At 39.9% G+C, this 22,469-nt stretch overlaps 1 protein-coding gene across 1 annotated transcript in view; it reads right to left on the bottom strand.

Annotated features, from left to right (window-relative positions):
• SUPT3H (SPT3 homolog, SAGA and STAGA complex component) overlaps positions 1–22,469 on the bottom strand; it is a 176,300-nt gene that overhangs the window by 22,822 nt on the left and 131,009 nt on the right. Inside the window, exons 7-11 of the mRNA XM_053458482.1 lie at positions 15,945–16,020; positions 12,672–12,784; positions 12,299–12,406; positions 11,784–11,960; positions 9,671–9,781 (exon numbers count right to left, since the gene is read on the bottom strand). Coding sequence (XP_053314457.1) covers positions 9,671–9,781; positions 11,784–11,960; positions 12,299–12,406; positions 12,672–12,784; positions 15,945–16,020 — 585 coding nt within the window. The remainder of the gene's footprint in view (positions 1–9,670; positions 9,782–11,783; positions 11,961–12,298; positions 12,407–12,671; positions 12,785–15,944; positions 16,021–22,469) is intronic.

Raw genomic sequence — 22,469 nt, 5'->3', positions numbered from 1 at the left:
AAGTTTATTTACCAATTAAATGCAACCCCAGCAGTCTGAGGCAATCCGCGTTTAACGGAAATAAAGTGCTCACGGCGGATCAGAGAATTATTTTTTTCTGTGTGGCATAGTCTCCAAGGTCACAGCTACGCCGTACGCCATCAGCATTGTGTTCGAAATATCCAGCGCAAGCTGCGAACGATACGATAGTAAAATAACACACCCGGTGTGCGGGTGTTGGGACTTACCTGTTACAGCTATGAAGAATAGCGCACCTTGGATCTAAAGTAGAAGGGGTACTGGGGTGCAGAGAATAGATTGTAAGGATGTACGAAGACCGGATGCTTATATAGTTTGTGATGATTTTATATACTTTCTATCAGGCTGTATAACCAGACATGGGTCGTCATAGTACAGGCGATAGCCAAAGGGAGTTTTTGATCACTTACAGACGATCGGCGCGAGTATGGACCGGAAGAGCAAAAAGCGGAGGGCGGGCGACTGTCCCGGACCATGAACAGAACCATTAGGTAAGTCCCTAGCTTTAAATTCCCCGTATAGGGTTTGGAGCAGGGGCTGTGGGTAGGCAGCGTAAGGCGAGTGTGAGAAATGCCGACATTCGCAGCCTCGCTCTCCCCGTTTCAACAAATTCACATTTCTGGAAATCTAATTAAATCCAATTATTGTAAAAAGCCCAGGAAGGAAAGTATTCTAAAGTGCGGCTGAACTTTGATATAGTTTTCAACATACAAGAAAAGATGCTTTATTTATTTATTTTTTTATTTTTAGAGAACAGCGGATAAGCGCGATGCTCACGTGTAAATGACTCTTCTATAAGGAAAAAAAGGAAAAAAAATAAAGTTTGACCAAAACAGCCGTAATTAGCCTGCTGCTATCAAAACCACGTCCTTGAAGTAAAAAATATGTTTGTGAACATAATCCCCTTCGAGTTTCATCTCGTAATTTTGGTGTAAACTACAGGCTAAATTAAGAAATAAGTTAAAATAAGTGGGAATCCGATACGATATCGCGCTGTTCCGAAAACAAAAACACTCCGCTGCTAAAAACAAGATTACTCTGAAGACTCCCTCGCAAACAGAGCGGCCTTAATCAGCCACGTTGCGCAACCTTCCTTACAAAGGTTTTTTTTAGTATTATTTTTTTTTATAATATATACTAAGCAAAAGTTGGGTCTTTTAACCCAAATTAACATCCTGTTTTGTCCGGCTGTACTCCGGCTACCTTTGGGAGAGGGAACTCGGCGTATTTACCGGATTGTTATGGGTAGGGCGGCTCCTGTTGGACCTCCAGAAAAAAGGGAATAATAGTATATCTAATGCGGCTTTTGTCAATAATTATACGTTTTACATAAATTCAGATGGCATAATAAAAAAAACCTGCCTAGATATCGAATGCGTTAACGTTTTGAAAAAAGTCGGTAACGAGCATGTTTAAGAAAGAAAATTCAATTAGACGTGAAACGCAGAAAATAGACTACAGAGGGACTTCTGAATATTTGGGAAAGTGGCATTAACAGCAGAATAAAAAAACCAAAATATATTAAAAAAGGAACCAAAAGCCATTTATAACTTTATGTTAAATAGTTAACGGTTACCATGGTTACCATGATTGGTCCTTCCAAGGAGCTAGCGATCAGAGGGGTTCTGGAGTACGGCTTCCACTACTGTTTCTGCTGAATATTCATATTCAGCAACCAAACCTGTTTTTAAACAGCAGCGATTCGGGTTGATATTTAATAAAAATACACACATCCTTCCCAACGAGTGGCCAAAGAAATACGATGTTGTGGTTAGGGGCAGGGCTTTACCAAGCTTTAATCTAACTTTGTGACCCATTGACAGCTATTTATGTAACTGAAAGAAGGAGAATGTCATTTATGCATTTATTTTATTTATGAAGCAGTTTTCTGCTGTTTCTAGACACATTGTTGGGGATTTTAAGGTTGTAGAACCCTGCGATCCCCTCATACCCAGCAAACATTCCGACCTCCTAGGAAAGAAGGGATGTTTCTATCGTAACGCTATAAAACAAAATTGCCTTCAAAACCCATTAACTTGTAGTAGATGGGGGGGGAGGGGTACCAGTATTGGACATCATCTTAATTCTTGCATTACTTAGCAAAGCAAATATAAAGGATTATAGGATTCATGATAGGTGGTCCCTTAGGCAAATTCCCAGTTTAAATACCTTTTTTAGTATAAATAAGAAAACCCAATTAATGCAGCTTGGCTGGCATAATTCTGGATAAGCAAACCTACAGAAAACCAGACGCGCAGGCGCTACTCCAGAGCACTTACAGATAGAACAAGAAAAAAAAACAAAAAAACTTTAAAAGTGCAGCGGTTTCCATTTCCACACCAGATATACACGGTAAGCAGGATCGGCCGCTTCCACGCTGTTCCGTATAGCCCCACTCACAATAACACCAACGCATCACGGCACGACTGGGAGAAGCAAACCGGATAACATTTAAGAGTTAAAAGAACGGCACAGATCTATCGGCAGAGATTTCCTTACGGAGTAGGATATAAATAAGTGCACCCCACCGGACCCCATCAACTCATCCCCATCCAAGCCGCCCTCCCCTACTGCTTCACCTCCCCCTCCACCACCGACTAGATTGTAAGCTCACAGAGCAGCGCCCCCGTCTCCTTTTGCACCACTTTCTTATTGTTTGTAATTTTAAATCATTCCACTGATTGTAACAGCACTACGGAATCTGCGGGCGCTATATAAATAAATGTGATGTAATGTAACGCAAAAGTGTCCTTCATTGGTCACTGGAAGCTAGAGTTCCGCCAGGCCGTTACAAAGTGTTATGGAACATTTTTATGCTCTAGAGCAGGGGCGTCAAACCGCAGGCCTCGGGGGCCAAAAACAGACTAGGACTTAGGCCAATCCTCGTTTGAAACATCTGGGGTATCCAGAAAAGCTGTCCTGGATCTGGCCCTCAAGACCTGGAGTTTGATATCCTTATTCTATAGGTATAGATATATTCTAGAGCAACGATGGTTAACCTTTAATGCTCTGGCTGAAGGGGAATCCACTTCGTATAATGCTTAGCAGGTCATACGGAACGGAGACAACGGTAAACGCAAAGGTCCAAGGCAGATCAGAAGAATATGGAACCGGTATATACAACATGCTTTTCAGGTTTGAATGCCCTCTTGATTATTATTAGGTTGATTTTAGATGAAAGACCTCCAGCTGGCGGTTAACAGATTCTCCAGCGATTTACAGGACAGCAAAATAGGTCTGGGAAAAGAAAAAGGAAAAGATGCCATCTCTGCCATATGGAGGATTCTATTAATACTACTTCTGACGTGCAGCAATCTATGCAAATAGACAGTTACCAAAAAAGTGTATGTCAAGCTACACCACTTAAAGCTGTATTTAAATGTAAAATATGTGTATACACAATGCTGATTAGGGGTTCTCTTTAAACCTCTGAATGGCAGTTTATTGGCATAACTGTAAATTCATGCAAACATCTACGACAGGGACTTAAATACAGACACGGCAATAAAATACGCCTCACCCACTTATTTTACTGCAGCGATCGCTCGAATAAAGGACCCGAGGGTGGATAATTGTGCTGTGTATGATTGAAAACGTATTTTCCACTAAAAAAACAAAACCAAAAATGTTCATTACATAGATGTATTTGCGCTACCAAAAAAAAGTTATTCCTCCCCGTTGATTTACCCCACCTCTCTGGGGGAAGGTGATTGGCTCTAGCAGCCTTATCCGTAGCAAAAAGGGAATAATGTCAATAATGTAAATTTTGTTTTCCTCTTCGTCATATTTGCCGTGATATATATATATATATATATATATATATATATATATATTTTTTTTATTATTATTTGTTTTAAAGCCAGTATTTTATTCTGTATAATGATGGCTTCTGGCAGGGAAGGAGCAGTTTGTGTGACTGGTCTGAGAAGCCTGGATATCCGTATATATATTTTTTAGTAGATGGGTTCATGGAGAGATCGCAGCACCGTTTAGTATCGGCTAGTTAGCGTCAGGAATGAGCTGAATGACTCATGAAGGGGATGTGTGTGTGAATTACAAACACTGCGTTGGGTATAATAAAGAGCCGGGTTATTTATTGCAGCGATGCTGCCGTGCTTTTTCCTGCAGGGGCGCCGGTTAGATTGTTTGGGAAAAATACATAGTAAGTACTGTTGTAAATTAATGATAAAATAATAAAAATATATGAAAAAAAGAAATATTTTTGTCCTCAAGTAAAAAAAAAAAAAAAAAAAAATATATATATATATATATATATAAAATGCAATATTTTTTTTCTTACTTTATGCTATAAATACATTCTAGTCTATCCATGGCGTTGCTTCAAAAGGATACAAAATAGTTAATTTGAGAAATAATATTGGCAAATTGAAATAAAAACCCTCACTTGTTTAATGTTTTGGTCTCGTGTATAAGTGCGGAGGTAAAATGAAAACTAAGAATTCCATTTAATTGGACATTCTCTCAGTGGAATTCTATTGGAATAGGAAAGAGTGTCGTTAGTTTGATCAACAGTTGTGGGAAATAGAGGTCAGGCAATAATTATAAAAACGGCGTGTGCCCTGGAATAGGACCCCAGGATGATGAGTTTAGTTGTAAAAGAGCGAGAGAACCTGTTTAGAAGCCAATATCTGCCATTAGGAAATGGAAGCCTACGGGCAGCTGGCACGGTAAAAGTCCACCGGCTTGGGAGACTTCAGCATTTCTTGTGTAACGTTAATTCGGCTTGCGTGGAAAGGTTCTGTCTAACTGGCCAGAAATGTTGCAGAAAATCTAGTTAGATTACAAGGTTCTTTCTAGAAATAAAGGGTCCAGAGCTCTACAGCCCAGCTAGAAGTGAGCTTCTCATTATTCTTTAGACCTTAAAAGTCCTAGGACGTTAGTATAAGCCTATAAAATGCTAAGCAACGGCCCAAAACAGGTCCTGGCTACTTTGCTTTTAGAGAATCAGCCCTACACAGGTCCTTCATGGGCGAATGGTGTTTTGTGATGTAGAAGTAGGACCTGAATTTGGTGAGAACCCCCCAATTCACAACACAATTGGTTCCAGTTGCCAGTGTCAAACTTTGCGTTGGTCTGCCGAGACATTGTGGGATGCCTGGTCAAAAGGTCGTTTCAAGAATCTGAGCCCAGCCTGGTCCCAAACCCATCCATTCACTCAACTCTATATGCCTAGAACCTGGTTCTAGAGGGGAACGAGCCCGCCTTGACACCCCATGCTCCAAACCCTACCATTAGATCAGCTCTTGAGCTGCAAAAGAGCTGAACATGGAAGTCTACACATGAGCCAGTACTCTTGTAAGGTCTAAACTAATCAAGGTGATAAAGGCCTTTTAACGGGTCCTGTCCCAGTTCACAAGCCTCTTCATTCGATAAACTGGGCGCTAACTCCTTCCGGCTCGCCCATCCAGCTATACTCAACGTGCTCTGGATGTTACAAAACCTCACAAGTCTTGTAGAACCATGCAGTTATTAGACATTCTGGACGTGAAACCACACAAGTATTTAGCATGGTTCCTTTAAACCCTTTATTCTTAAATGTTAAGACCTCTATGACACACATTGTGTTCCCTAATTACACTCATAAACCTCACACTCGCGGAGTAACAGAGCCTGCCTTCGACATTTCCCAGATTTTCAATGTTTCCATTGTGTCGGCACCATTACTAGTCTCATTCGTCAAATACCTCGCCAACACAACATTTGAAAAGATCCATTAAATCCATCACTTTTCTATTATTTTCAACCGTAATACTTATTATCAACGTTAAAAACGTGTAAAGATTTTACTACCCGCTTAAAATAAGGCAGAAATTTGATTATTGGACTTTCCGCCCCCCCTTCTATTTTTCATAATAAATGTAACACACAAAAGAGACAATATTCTAGAACTTGAGGTCGGGAGACTAATTGCTGAATTACTTCATTTTATGATTCTGCAAAGAATGGGTTTTATGCCTATTTACTCATTAAAGAATAATTATATATGTCTGGATAAAGCATAAAACTCGAAACACATTACACGGGATTATTTCGCGGCGCTTGTGTGAACAGCATGTTTGGCCAGATATTCGGAAACAGTGACACGGCTGGCTGTAGGCAAACGTATTCCTGGACTTCTGGGAGCAACTAACTTTTTCTAGCTAATTAAACACAAATGAAAATGTCAATTCTGCGGTAAAATAAAAACCTAAATTAGGTTTAGTCGAACGGTAAAATGTTATATATATGATTCTACGGTAAGTTGCTATCCGATGAATGGATAAGTGCGATCCAAATATGCCATGTCATATAATTTTATTTGATGCCAAAAGCGCTGTATGCAGAGCCAGCTCGGCGTGGTGGGTACCGGCGGATAAAGTGCAAGATGGCCGGCTTGCCAAGATACAAGCAATAAAAAAAATGCAATTATACCGCTCCAGCATGGAATTGTGACCCAAGCAATAATGTAAGCCCATGCAGGGTATCACAATTAGGGTGCCATAATGAATAACAGACTGGTTGGGTCATTTTGCTGTGTAAATTGTGGGGCAGCAGCTCTCTGATTGCTCATTGAAACAAAAAAATGGAACGTGATGGCAGATCAGCCCCATTCGGCCCCCATCTAGTCGCCCGTTTTTTTCCTGCTGTAAGGACCCAAACCTTAATCAGCCCTTGGTCTCGTCTTAGATTCGACCTCAATCACCATTTGTAATAAAATAATTTGAATCCACCATTATATAAAATCACCCGAGCTATTAACACAACGTATTCAATATATAATCTTCTCAGAGATGTTGGGAACTATTTGTCGTTGGGGAACCACTACGTGGAACTAAGAATAAAGCAACAGATGATAAAGTGAAAGCATGCGGTTTCACCAGACCCTTTGGTTCCCATGTTTAGTTGTTAGTTTGGACAAGTCTACAGCCATCTTGTAGCTGTCATTCCAGAAAGAAAAGTGATGGAGCGACCCCAATGGGGATCATTGTTGAAGTGGGAGGAGGCAGCAAGATTTATCTCGATGATTATTCACCTTCTGCTCCTTTTTATTGAACACAATAATGAAAGGAGATGTTGGAATGTGCCGTCTCATACGGGAAGTCTTGTTCGCTGGTACAAGCGCCAGCAGGGCAGCGGTGTAGTTTTGCCATTGGCGTCATTGGTTGTATTTCTTTCTCTAGGGCTAATAGTGATACGTAGCTCTTCATTAGGTTCAGATTCTCCTGGGCATAGATGACCCACCCAAGATTACCCTCTCTAGCCATTAGATACCAGACTCGTCCTATACATGTTCTCTGTTGAATCTAAGAAGCTCCAAACCACTTACCTATATATAAAAAAAGCTCAGGTTTATTAAAGCTTTTATTATTTTTGATAGATAAGTAAAATATTGATATGATCAAATGTAAGAACATGCATGATCTCTGAAAGGGTCTAGGAATTGTGCCTGTAGAACACGCTGATGACACATAAGTCTAGACATGTTAGATATGATGCAGGGCTGAGTGTTCATGACACACGCCTGCTGGCTTTAAAGTTGTGGCTTCCTCAGAAAGAACTCTAATTAGCTGAGTCAAGTTTTCTGTGCAGTAAATGGACTCGGCGTGGATAATTTCCACTTCTTTGCTTGTAAGCACTCATTAACCGTCCGGTTATGGACATTATCCAAGCGCAGAGACCTGCCAGGATTATTATACCAGTAGCTTATTTAATTTAAGAAAAAAAAATGGACGCTATTCCAAAATGTAGATTGACCGAGAGCACGCACCCAAATGAAAGTCGGTAAGATACGATGCATTTGCCATCTGCTCGCGGTTTCTGTATCAATACATATATACGCCGTCAAAGCAATTGTTTAAAGAAAAAAAAATCTTCGGAATGTAAAGGTAATAGATATTTCAATTTTGTTTATATGGCAGATGGGCTACAACTACAATCTCTGGTTACCAGCTATAGACGTTAGCCCGATGGATTAGCAGCAGAATAATAGTTATGTCCTCCGGCACGAGGTTTAGAGGCTAACTGTCTGCTATTGATATTGGCCACCAGAGTCAATAACGGTCCAACGGTAACCATGAAGTCTACAGCCACAGCGTAATAACCACCAGCTTCACCCACTACATGCCGAGAGTCTCTGCCTAACTCATGCCAAACGCATTTAGGGCAAATGAAGGACCAAACACACTGATTATAGATCATATTAGTTGAAATGATCACCTAGGTGGGCTAGAAACCGGTTATAAAAATAGAACTTTGTCCGAAGAGCGCAATAATAGAAATTCATAACATTTACGGGACTGGGGGGGGCTCATTCTTTACGAAGAACAAGATGCCAACACAAATTCCCTTGCGTGCCGCTAGTATTATTGCTAGCGCGGTTTTATATGTCAACTGCTAATTCTCCCTGAAAGAATCTATAAAACGGGTTTAGAGAAATCGCCCTTTCTCTGCTCTAGATTTAGAGAACAGAGAAGAGACAACTGGGGGCCTCTACAGATTTTTTTTTTATGCAGCTCAATTTCTTCTAATCACACCTTAAAGTACAGGCTTGCCAACAGATTAAAACAATTGTGTTTTATTGCCTCTAATAGACTATAAATTGAAAATGATTCAAACTTCCCTACAGTCCAGAGCTAGACGTCCAGACTATTAATAAAAAAATTAAAAAGGCGCGATTATGAGAACGCAAATATAGCTTCCCTGAGGCGACGTTTATATTTCATTTCTGTTATCTCTCCCTTTATATCTTTTCCCACTTCTGCAAGTTCTTTAGAATTGGTGTGACAAGAGACCAGACAGTATGGCCAAAATATTCATTCCATAATAAGATGGCAGGCCGGTATTATAAATGTCTCTTTAAAACGGATAAAAAACTATCAAACAAGGCACAGCAACATACGTTTTCTTCCACATTCTATATATATATATATATAGTTCAGGTTACGGGCGCACGGTGATACACATCGAAGTAACTACAAGGGAAGCGCATCGCTTCCTTCAAAGAAAAGCCAGAGAAAGAATATAGGGGATTTATGCACAAACATAATGAATTAACGGCATCAACATTCTACTGGTTGCTAAGGGCAACGCGTCACTTTGCATCAGAATTGTCTTTTAGAAATTTGTAATAACGTAAATTGAATGTGTTATCCTCGTATCCTCTAGATTGTAAGCTTGCGAGCCGAGCCTCTCCACCTAATGTATCGGTTTGTCTTAGTCTGTCAGTTCTCGTCTTGTCAGACCCATTGAATATATGTATTGTATTAAGCACTGCGTACATTGTTGGCGCTATATAAATAAAAGATGATAATAATCCCATACCGCTAGGAACGCCCTGGCGATTAATTAGGAATAATATAAGAAATAAGGTTAAATAAAACGTATTTCAGCAATCTGAAGACTCTGCTATAGGTATGCTAAAAGCGAAATACATTTAATGTATACAGATGTCCTCATCTTTCCAAAAGGAGACCGATATTACCGAGTTTTATTTCCCTGGAGAAATATTTCCCTTTCACAAAGAAACTCACAGAGACCACAAATTACTTGTAAGAATCTCGAAAGCTTCTTCCTACGACCACTTGAAAAACGGAATCTCCTTGAGATTACGAATAGATTTTTTTCTTCTCCTCTTTACTCTGTTATTACGCACCGTGAACGGGGAGAGCGGGCCAACCCTGTGGCCGTAGCGGCGGATTGCCTCTCTGATGTGGCCGGGCTGGATGGCATCGCAGTTCGTTTCTGCCCCACCAGTCGCTGCGCTCTGTGACAGGGGGGGAAAAAATGAGAAGCTCAAACTTATTTAATGAAAAACACACACCACCAAAATCAGGTTTTTCTTTGTTTTTATTAGTTTATTTTGAAAGCAGACGCAGACGATTGCCGTCCATAAAGTTAATTACAAACCCCCAGACACTTTCACATGCCCTGTCCTTACCAGGCTCGTAGAACGGAGTACGGGAGAACGAGATCTTAGTAATTCCGCACAGGTAAGGCACCGGGTATCATCAAAGTTACATTTAAAAACCCAGCATAACATACAGTGATAGAACGCACCGGGAGAAGAGTTCATTCTAAAAATAATATTAATGCCAATGAAGGATTGCCTAGAATCCGGACACAGACTTTAACGTACTAAGTTGTGACTCTTTGTTCGCACTAAATCACTTTTTCTATGGACGTGGTTGCCCAAACTCTAGGTTTAATAAAGTATGAGCTGGACGTATATATACGTCAGAGGAGAAATGTAAGTACAAGCGGCTTAGATGTAACGCAATGAAGTTCTATTTCACCGAGAACAGACTTTTAGCAGATTACTACTAATCATAGCCTTTCTATTGAACACATGCCCTTTCCTACGGTTCCTTCGCTTATTCACTATTGTGATGAGGGTGAAAAAAAAAAAAAAAGAAGTTTTCTCCAACGAGAAAAGTAGATGTTTTGACCCCCTGAGAAAAAGAGCCATAAAACTGAATGAAAGCTGGATATCTCTCCCTCTCCTCTGCAGGAATGACACGTTTACAAGTTGTACCAAAATGAAGTCGGCAAATTCATTAACCCGGTTTAATTTTTTTTTTTCGTTTGACTTTTTTACTCTGCCTTTTCGAAACAAACATTAAAGTTCTTAGGCGGTGGTCCGCTCGGTACGAAATATCCCCGTCGCTGGAAATTCCACAGTAAATACAGTTTAATTCCTTGTCCTTCTGAAACTGGAAAGAAAACGATGTCCCCGTAGAATGATTTCAAATGGAGAACGTTTGCCAACAGAAATAATTAGCAAACAGTAACTCTTGCAAAGGCGGACAAATCTAGTTACAATTAATCTCCTCCAAACGCTATAAACGAAGACTCCAAAGAGATGTAAAAATAACACGCCAGTTATGTTTGCACTGCAATTTGCATAAACCACTATATTTAAAAAAAAAAAAAAAAGTTTAATATTTTTAGTTTTTATATGGATGATTTGGGTCAGACCACCTCCAGCAATGCTAATTTCGCTTTGATGAGCGTCCCACGGGCTTCTGTAGAATTTAACATACTCGTTCGCAAACATATTTTTCCTATATTAAAATATCATTTTTCTTCGATTTGTATTTTTTTTGTTGTTGAATTACCCAGTCTGTTTCAGTATTCATGGGGGAGGGGGGGGGCCATTAACGATCTGCCTTTAACGAGTCCCTTTCTTTAAAAAGGCTCGTTCTTGAAAATGAATGAACGTCCATGAAAAATCAGTAAAAACAGTTACTCCCATAATGACCCCAAGACAGTCCAGACGGTGGTATAAAAGGTTCCATATCTTGTTGGGATGCATTTTGACAGAAAAAAGGGTAGGGTCTTTATCCATAGGAAGAGACCCCATATTTTATGTGACCCGACATCTTTTTCTATGTTGGCCCAATCAAAGGTTCTCACCTTCAGCTAAAGACTCCATCTTCTCGTGCACCAAGATGGCTATACCCATTTTTTTTGGGGGGGGGGTCTTTATAATGACGTCGGGGGGGGAATGATGATGTCATAGAAGATGCAGATTTTGCATAGAGAGAACATCACAATCATTATGGGTCTTTAGAGGCTGACCTGTGAAAAGTGAAATTCTCAAACGGATAGGCAATATGTCTCCTACCGCTGCCTGTCACCAAGCCCCATATGCAAATTATTACGTACAGCAGTAAGAGACTATGTTGAATGTTTATATTCTTCACGGTAAAACATGTTTTCACCCATGTTTCACTATATGTACATATATAGGACATTGCATTCCGTACCTTTTTCCTTTTCCTCTGCTTGGTTTTGGAGTCTTGCCCCAGGCTGCCGTTTCCCAGAGCTCCGGCTTGGCTTTTGCCCTGGTGTGGGCCAGAAGATGGTGGGGTGGGGGTGGCAGGCGGTGTATTTTCTGGCGTGTCAGGATTACTCTTTAATGTTGGTGCTTGAGATGCAAGTAACTTTTGAAAGAGAGGTACACGAAGTTATAACATATACACTAATTTTATCAGACGTGGCTGAGGTTAGTATAGCGAGGGAATTTAAACACGCATGGGGTAGGTCGAGAGGGTACGATGAACATAAGACAAGACCGAGACCCAAGTGTGAGGTTTTTACAGCAGAAAAACAAACGATGAAAGTCTGTTTCTATTACCATATAGCCACTTCAATAATCATATCATGTAATATCCCCAGCATCGTAACGGAATCTTGCAGGGAGTCTTATAATTATATATATTATATATAGTAAGAACAGGAATGGTAATACCATGAAATACTATACTTTATTCGTTCTTACCTCAGAAGAGTTCCGACTCTGGGTAAAGGTGGCGGACATTGCGTGCGTGAAAGGGTCGCACGTCTTCGGCGCCATATCTTGCTTCACCAAGAGGGCCAGATCCACTAGCTGTCACGTGTGTGAAAAGGATTGTAAATTAGAGATATTTTATTGCATTGTATTTGGGGCTATTTCCACACGCCTGTTTTGGGCAGTCACAGCTTCACGGTAGACTTTAAAGAATTCCTGCAGGAGTTTGGGTATTGGAGTAATATGCATAATATTTATTATCAGTATTATTGTCCACAGTATCGGTGAAACAGAACCCGAGGAGAATCCATATCCTCGCATTAAAACATATTGAATACTAAAAAGGGGTACTTTACACCCTCACCTGAGCCACGGTCTCATATGCCAGATAGGCCAAAATCTCCATAGCGACAGCATTCGGTTTTATCTCCATGCTGCTGCAGTCCAGCCAGTCCCGGAACTTGGAAGCCTTCTTAGCTGCAGGTTAAATGTGAAAGGCCAGTTACTTCTTCTCTGTATCGTTAACAAGGACGTGATTAGAACACAGTATACTATTTAACCGCTTTGTTAAATATTTTTATCTATTGCTTTTATGAAAACTACAGACATGTCGGTTGTCTCTAGTACATTGTATAGCAAAACTATACTAAATATATCCCGAGATAAGATTTATTGTTTGGCGTCAGATAAGATCTGGAACATTCTGGAACGTAAACAATAACCAAGAAGTTACAAATCCACGTTGATCTAAAAACATAAGGATGAGCATAAAGTTAAATAGAATAGAAAACACATGATTCTAACTATTTCCATTTTCAAAACATTCAGGACACACAGAAGGCTTCCCGGCATGCATAACAGCACCGGATCAGGGCCGTCATCGGACATTTTTGGGCCATCACATCCCACAATGCTAATCCCCAAGGTGCCCTCCACGTCTTAAAAAGAAAATAAAACATAAAACAAAATGTCAGAATTATTAAAATATATACTTTTGGAAACTCTTGTGGGACACAGAAAAAAAAATGTAGACTGTCGGGGGAGATTGAGGCTCAAAACACAAGGACACTTCTCGCACTTTTTAATGAAAATAAGTTAAAACACTCCCAATAATAATAATAATTTTGTACACATTGTGTGTGGTAAGAAAAGTACCCCTAGAAGGGTGAAAAGAACGGGACGTATGAACCCCGTTCCCTCATGTACCGTTATACAGAGGCGAGTTATTTGTGCGCATAGTCGGATGGAAAATAAATTTTAAATCTAAATTGCTGCCTCTGATAAATGACTGCAGGAAATTGAGAGAAAATTAAATGTTCAAAAAGAAACATTCATAAAATAGAAAACGTTGGCTGGAAAGCAAACTCTGGTCCAAAAGAGTCTAGCGATTTATACTCCGCTGATGTTCTGTGGATGTCACCAACATACTTGATGGATTTACTTTTAAACGGTCGCCCCTCGCGAGAGACTTCATGCGTCGTGCACATAACCCCCCGAGATGACAGGGAATTTACAAAGAAGGAACTGTCCAATTATAACAATAACAGAACCTGCTGTGACCCAGGAGCAGTTCGCCTCAATATACTTTGGAATTCCACCGTTGAGTGCATCATCGCAAACCAAAATGGCCGCCTTTCCAATAGGGGGGATTTTTAAAAATGTTTTTTATTTCATTTCTTGCGTATAAAGCCATTTTTATTCAGAATCCAATCACTGCCTTTATTTCTATATTTCCTTTTTTTATAAAAAGTCTATAAAAAAAAAAAATATATATAAAAAGTGGCTAATAAAGCCATAAAACTGAGCCATAAGGACACAAAGTATAAATCAATACGTCTGGTGTAGAGAAGGGTCTATGATTCTACGAAATAACAATACTCTGGCGCGGTGGCCGTCCAGGTAAAGCTGTAACTATGCGGCAAATTACGCAAAAAGAAAAATGTATATACCGCGGTACGGATTCTTTCGGACAGCGGTGAAAAAAAGTGGTAACATCTGCTAGGATTACACATGTTCCTCACAGGATGGTGGCCACCATGTGGTACGGTGGACATGTATCATAGACCACAAAGTTCTCCCATCCCTGGCTTCTGAGAAGAAGTTTCCTCATATCAAGGAAGCTTTGCGCTTCTCTTGGTTAAAAAAAATAAATAAAAAAAATAAGAATCTGCCTCACCAGTACCGTAAAACCCGCAAAACGCCTCCTATTTATGGACAACTTAACAAAAAAAATACTTGAAAAAGAAAAAAAACCCAAATGCGCATTTACACGAAACCGGCCTCCACATGAAAGATTTTTAATTTCGATATTTATTGTCTTTCCCTGAGTAAGCAGTATTCCTTCTTTTTTTTTTTTCTTTTTTTTTTTATTTACATTTCTGCCGGAGCCTTGATTATAATTTTCAGGTTTAAAAATGGTTTTATCGCAAACCTCTCATTTACTGGAAGTTTGAAGTACCAGCGGCTTAATGTCTTGCAGATGCACCCAGGCAAATCGCAGCCGCTCGTGTAGGCGAAACCAAATTTAGATTTTATAATAAAGCTTCACAAACATGTTTTTCAGGCTTTTTTTTTCTTTTATTGACATTTACATGAAGCTGTATGTGTCATATGTTCTTTCTTTGGTAATCCACGCATAATAAGGACATTTCATAAACATGTTGTTAGGTTCTTAAAGACGCTATTGTGTTACCGGTTCTGGGGTCACATGACAATTAGTAAATTATCCTTGCGGCTTTGACCCTCGGCATTGGCTCTTAGTCACATGCTCTCACGCGATAAGTGTTGGCTAATGTATTCGTCCGCGTTCTGGGATTTCAGGGGTTAAAGATGATTAACCCTTGCCTTTGTAATATGTTTCTCGGAACCGAGAATGCAAAGCCGGTATTGGACGTAGCATTCTGTCATCCTCGTGTTAGATCACGCCGATACGATTGTCACAAACGTTCCACAGACGTCTAAAACAGAAGCGCTTAATACAGCAAGAGGACTACGAAAGAGATCTAAAGGCGGTGACCTAATGCCGAGTTTACACAGAAAAAAGAACGTTTAATAAAATAAATGGAATTTAGAAGAGGAGAAAGCGGTTGATCTAGGCATAGTTAAATTGGATTTGTCATTTAAAAAGGTTATAATCCCATTTCGCCATTAATGATATAAATAGCGAGCGGCTGCATGTTTATACTTTACACGGATGCCAGCCGGTTCTTGGTTCATTGGCCTGTTTATCACATGTATCATATGCTCCGCAACGAAAATATGCCGACATCAAAGGGGGATACCCTCGCGCAAGCTGTCCTCCCGCTATGTCTCTCCCTCACAGTATTTTAATGCTCCCTCCCTCTCACTTAAACCACTGCTCTTCCTCCCCCATCTCCTTTCCTACCAAGTTATTTAAATTACAATATATATAAAATATGAAATACCATATTTTTTAATGATATTATATTCATGCTATTTTATTAGTAAATTATAAATATACTGAAAAAAAAGAGCAGAATCTTCACAAAAATATCTAATCTCAACTGTTCTCCTTTCGCAGAACCTGATAATTGCCATCTTGTAATTTGCACATTATATATTAAAGGTGTAATATATATATAATATATATATGTATATATACACAGAGGGTACTTACAGAAGCTCAGCTGGCGACTTTCACAGAATTCGGCATACTGCGTGGAATCCATACTTCGGGTTTGTTTTTCTGCTCTCTACAATTTAAGTGAAAAATATAAAAGATTGATACATAAAGGGACAGCTTATAAGATATTTAAAATGAAAATAACAGAGCGTAGTTTTCCAATAATTCGGGATGTTAAATAAACCAATTATGTGTTTAAAAGGTAATTTGCAATATAAATCATTTTGCAGCGAGCTAGGATTATCGCCGACGTCATAACACATCGCGGGGTTCTACAGCCCTAAACGTCACGATAATGGGTACAGAGAAAATAAATTGTGTGAATATAACCTTACAACAGCTACAGATAGGACATGTAGAAGGAGGCTAGCGGGCACGCCGTGCGGCAGTTACCTAGTTACCCACACTCGCTGCTTCTAACTTCATACAGACATTATTATTATTTAATGTTTTATATAGTAAAAAAACACATGACACCTCACATGAGGTGAGAGTAGGTTCTCACCCTATTAAGAGTGTGCCTTGACGTGGCGGGTGAGCTTAATTATGCTTTGGCCAAATCTCATTTATATTATGTTTATATATTTGTTGCCAACTTTATTAGGGTAAGAAGCGCAGACAGTATTTTGTTTTTGTATACATTGTACAGCCAATACACTGTTTCTTGCAGCATGCTTACACCTGTTTGGTAGGCCTCGTATTATACATTTGTATTATTTGAGCCTGTGACTAGCTTAGCGCACCGACATTTTTCCTTTTCAATGTTTTATATAGTGCCTAACGACTTTGAAACATCGAGAAGGTGCTGTCCTCCTTGTTGTTGTATCATGGAACAAAATATTGTCACGCACACCGATAATGAGTAATAACTTCCTGTCCTACGGTTTGATTTTTAAGTGAAAACACGGTTAAAATTTTAACAGCTCAAATGTAATAATTTAAAAAAATAAATAAAGGTGGTGATGGCTAATACTATAAATCCTATTTACCATTCACAATATTTGGACCCAATTATGTTTTGAGAAAATGTAAATATGGATCATTAATAATGTAATACAATCCCATAGAGGCTCCGGATCGTGTTGGGGTTTTAAATCTAGAACCCCAACACACGCACCCCTAAATATCCCCAATACAATGAACAGCAGGCTACTGGAAATCATTCGGTGACGGCCCTTTCTATTCATTATCTGGCGTTTAATTATCACCAGAAGTTATTAATTTATTCCTCAAAGATAAATATTTGCTGTTGCCTAATGCTTAAAACACGTATCATTTATTTCAATATTGTCTTTGATGAGTAAACGCAACAGATCCTCACCCAAATAAATTATTCCCAGGGTGTTATTCTCTCACCATGCAGGCGCATATGATAACAGTTACAGATAGAGGAATTATCACATAGAAGGAAATCTTCCATTTTGTAGCTAAAACATGTTTAAAATGAAAAAAGCATTCATACACTTCATTTGTACATATTTTCAATGATTCTCCCTACGCCAGATCTAGTTACACAAAACTGTGAATTTAGCAATTACTTTTTCCTAAAATGCTCTCAATTCGGTTTTTCTTTCTATTTGTTACGATACACTGAGGCCGGACCCAGATGCAGCCAATCAGTAGCTTATGGAGACGCCACCAAGGATTTTTAATGTGAGTGGTGTTGGGGTAAATGTGTCAGTATATGGTGGTAGAATGACTGTATGTCAGGGTATGGGGTTGGCGTGTGTTTAGTATAGGGTGTTGGCGTGAGAGTTTGTGTCAGTGTATGGTATCAGGGGTAAGCCTAGGGTTAGTGGAGGGGAAGAGAGTGTATGTATGTATGTATGTATGTATAAGTATGGTGAGAATAAGTGAATGGGTGTAAGTGTATGAATGGGTGTAAGTGTATGAATGGGTGTAAGTGTCTGTTAGTTACAGGGAGGGGGCAAAGAAATGCTGCACTCAGATGCCACTTACCAAAGGCTCACCCCTCCATCTAACCAAATATCAGCAAACGTAAGCACTCGCACAGCTGGCTTTAGCACTTTGGCAGTGGCAATTTCCCGTGCCAATGTCGATTAGACGTTTTCCGCACCGAGATACACTCGATAAGCGTGTACGTGCATGTGAGCACTTAAGAGTTCGTTTTTTGGATATATGCCCTGGGAGCTGAATCGCTAACTCGTGAGTCTGATTTTAGAGTGCAACGTTCACTTTGAGCAAGAGTCGGGATTTTCGACGGGTCATTAAATTCAGCCCAATATGTCTGACATCTTTGTTTTTTTTGATAATGACGCGTTACACGCTCTACCGTACATTCAAAAAAAAAAAAAAAAAAAAAAAAAGCTAAATATTTTGCAAGCCACACGCTGATTTATGTTTCTGGGGGGGGGGGGGACGGTTACAGCAAACCTCGGTGTACTACCTTTTGTATCTAACTTGATTAATCAGATCAAAGCTGCTCCAGAAGGAAGTGTTTCAAAAACAATCTATTTTTGTTTTAGCCTTTTCTGGCAATTAGCGACAGCGGGACCGAGTTAAATATAAAAGAAAACAAACAAAAAAAAAAAACAATAAGATAAAACATAACCTTAAAAAGTCATTAAAATCAAAGGGAAAATCAAAATAAACTCGAAATGTTTGTAGCCAGGAGGGAATGTTCCGTAACGCCGCCACGGTTCTGCTCCAGAGTCACGAGAGGACAGGCTCGGGTTAACTCTTTTATTGCTGGAGTCTGCAAAACTTACTCCAATCAGATCTATAAAGCCCAGCAGAGCGGCAGCTACATTTTTGGAATACCCGAGTTGCTGAATTTGGTCACGGTCTGGGTTTAGCGGATTAACCCTTACAAAAGGTTTAAGCATCTGTGTAGATTTCACGATACAGCGGTCAGGGTTGCCTTTGCTTACACTTTGGCCCGAGGCAAGCCTGCCCAAGTGCCCCAAGCCTTCTTGGTTGCAGGTGGTATAGCGTGGTGGAGGTCTGTGCCTAGTGAAGACACATCAGGAGGTGAAACACCCTGACAGGGGAGAATCAGGACGGCAAAGGTCTGTGGAGGCGGCTGCGCCCGCCACCATCATGCTGCGCCCGCCACCATCATGCTGCGCCCGCCACCATCATGCTTCACAGACCTGCAGTCTTGAAGACAAACTCAGCCCCAGGGCAGCTGCCCCTTTTCCCCCTGGTCAAAAGACAGCTCTGGGGAGTTATAGAGAAGAGGTTGCCTACCCTGGTCTTGTTTGGAGATATTTCTACAAATGAAGCAGATTGTACGTTAGTTACTTTAAACATTTTAGACGCACACTGAAGAATCAGCAGCAACATTCCATAAAAACAAACGTTTTCCCGATTGTGAAAAACGTAGCGTTTCGCACTGATATCGCTCCAGATTTGCCTTCATAAACACGGGTCGTTGTTATGATGAGAAAGTAAAAAAAAAAAAAAAAAAAAAGAAGAAAAAACATTAGTTTGGGATGTCCTTGAGTAGCGGAATACTTGAAAACGTAATCTCTAAAGGGTCACCTCAATACGAAGAGCGCTTGGCTTCAAGTGAAAGAAATCTCATGTGACGCGAGATATTCCATTACAAAAAAAAAGGGAAAAGAGACAGAGGTGACCTTGTGGATGTCCACTTCGAGCAAAATAAATAGTGGAAAACTGGACTGTCAGCATGAGTTTGTTATACTAACTAAATTGTAAAAATACAAAACGTGGCAGGCTAACGATAAACTGGTAGACTAAACATCGCTGCCCGGAAAATCTGCGAAAAATTGTTTGTCATTTACCAAACTCTGGGTTAATAATATGTAAAAACTGAGGCGACTGCTACTTTAAGAGAAGAACATCCAGAAATGATCCCTCACCGTGACAGCTCTATAAATAAAAAGTAATAATAATATTAATCTCACTGAACTTGCCTTCAGAAGCCGGAAATATTATTATTACCCGTTCGGTGGCAAAGCGCAGTGTTTGGATCTACTGCGCGTTTTCATCTTTGTGTATTTAGGGAAATAGATCATCCTAATTGTAGTGAATAAAAGCGAAGCGTACGATGCACTTACAGATTGTACGCGCAGGCAGGTTTCCACGCTGGCTCCTAATGATTGCCTGGAATCTGAAGACAGCACCGCGTTCCGTCCCTAGAGAACGTTACCAAATACTTCTAGAAATAGGGAACGATTGGCTCATCGGAGCTTTCTGCGCTCATTGTGAGTTATAAAGCGGTGGCGGGCCGCGTGTGTTAAATCGAATGAACTGCTCTTTTATTTAGGATATAGAGAAAATTTTAGCATCGTTAGACAGACCATACAATGTGACTAATAGGAAATCTTGTGACAAAAAGGATGGTCTCAATGTTATGGTGTTATAGTCAAATGTTAGATTGTTAATTTTGATGTTATCACTTTTTACCATTGTAATACCGTTATGGAATATGTTGGGGCCCGATTACTAAAATAGGTGCCGTCCAAGTCAAATGGGGACATAAATACTCCTACAGGCTGGGAAGAGTAATTCAGATATGGACTCCTTGGGCACCGAGCACAGAGGTAAGGTCTACGAGAAGCAAAAAGAATAAAACATCTATGGTTGGCTGTCTCATGCAAAGATCTTATAGACCCGGAAAGTATGTTTGGGTGGAAGCAGCCTGATATGACCATAGAGAGGTTTCTTCTGCAACAGCAAGCGAGAAGTCCTCCCAAAAGGCACCGTCCGATGGGGTGAATGAGGTTCATCTCTCTTCAGCTGGCATCTCTCACATGTTGCTAAACCCACTTGCATTAGAACTGGCGATGAAATGCATGAGGTTATAAATCGGTGTGTTACAGAGTGGAACAGATTCCAAGCCTCCCCGATGCCACAGCAGATACTCTTTGGACTAACGTGGCGACAAGCGCATTGACCAAAAGATACCAAGACGTGGCATAGATGGCCAAGGACACGCGTGCAGATACAGACACCGGCACGGTGCCTCGCGGCGGAGGAGACTTCATCACATTTGTTCTGGCAGCGTCATTTTGCACAAAGGCTCTGTGGAGCGTATGAAGAAGTCTGGTATTGTGTTACGGCTGGCCATTTGCTAGGAACCACTTGATCAAGCGTAAGGGAACAGATCACCGTCAAAGACTACTGCAGGCTGACCCTTGGCTTGCTTAAAGCCTACTCTGCCATTGGTGAGAAGGAGAATGATTAATGTCCAGGCCACCTACCTCCTCCCCGCCAGATGCCCCGGTATCATTCCTGCCACAACGCCACATCTCTGTACTATGTTTCACACCAATGTATCAATGATTGTTGGTGTTGTGACAAAGACATACACATTAATAAATGTTTTGATGTCCAAGATTTGTTTCATTATTATTGACCGTTTGTACGTTATAACTGTATATACTTGGCTGGGCTGTTGCTGTTTGTTTTCTGTGCCACAAAATGCCGGTTATTTATAAAAAGTGCACCAAAGCTATGTGTCGTTCCCCACCAAAATAGTGGATACAGATACTTTAAAAGTATATATATATATATATATATATATATATATATATATATATATATATATATATATATATATATATATATATATATATATATATATATATATATATATATATATATATATACACGCACACGCACACACACACACATATATATAGTATTACATTTGGGTCTTCATATTTCCTTTAAAAAAAATTTTTTTTACAAAAAATGGAAACAACGCCATGCTATTAAAAAGCAATCCCATTTGGTGAAACATTAAATAGCACATTATGTATGAAAACAAAGTAAACATTTATCCTGGCACAGGAGAGTGGAATTGGACATTTGATTTACTTGGCAGGAAAGGTAGTACTATATTAGTCTCAAGTATGTAGAAAAGCTAATATAATATTTAAATATTTACCTAACTCGTTACCTTTCTAAGGGTATGCAGCGGGGTCTTTGTTAAACGTGGGGTCTTGCACTACGGCACGCCACCTGCCACGCACGTCTGTTAACAGCTGCGTCGACTCTTGTGGCTGGTTGCAGGCCACACAAAGAGTTAAACACATCTGTCTTCAAGCATTGTACTGGGAAAACTAGATCCAGATCCCTTTCTTACCCCCAGCATATACCAGTAACAGCCATTTGGCCCATCTAGGCTGCCTATTATTCCTGCTGTAAAGACCTTAATCATCACTTTTTTGTCTTATAACAGGAACATAGTATCGGTTCGTACCTTTATTTACTAATATCGTGTATATTTTTTCTATCGGGTATGAGGCTCGTATATTTATTACAGCACAGCCTTAGGACCATTGTAGAGGAAACTCCAGTGGGCTACGAAACCTATTGGTCTATGCTATTTTTAATCGTCTAATTAGTACATATTCCCATATGATCGGCATTTTGTGTACTACTTGACTCTTATGCAGAAATGTAATATGCTATTAAATAAAGAGAAAAAGAAACAGACCAATGAAAAAGAACAATACCAATGCAGCCCAGTAACATGTATAGAAGAGTAGATCGTAAGCTTGTGAGCAAGGCCCTGTGTACCTCGCG

The sequence above is a fragment of the Spea bombifrons genome, chromosome 3 (assembly GCF_027358695.1).
Source record: "Spea bombifrons isolate aSpeBom1 chromosome 3, aSpeBom1.2.pri, whole genome shotgun sequence".
NCBI classification, from domain to species: Eukaryota; Metazoa; Chordata; class Amphibia; order Anura; family Pelobatidae; genus Spea; species Spea bombifrons.
The sequence above is the reverse complement of the archived record's forward strand: the minus strand, read 5'-3'. Positions and strand labels throughout refer to the sequence as shown.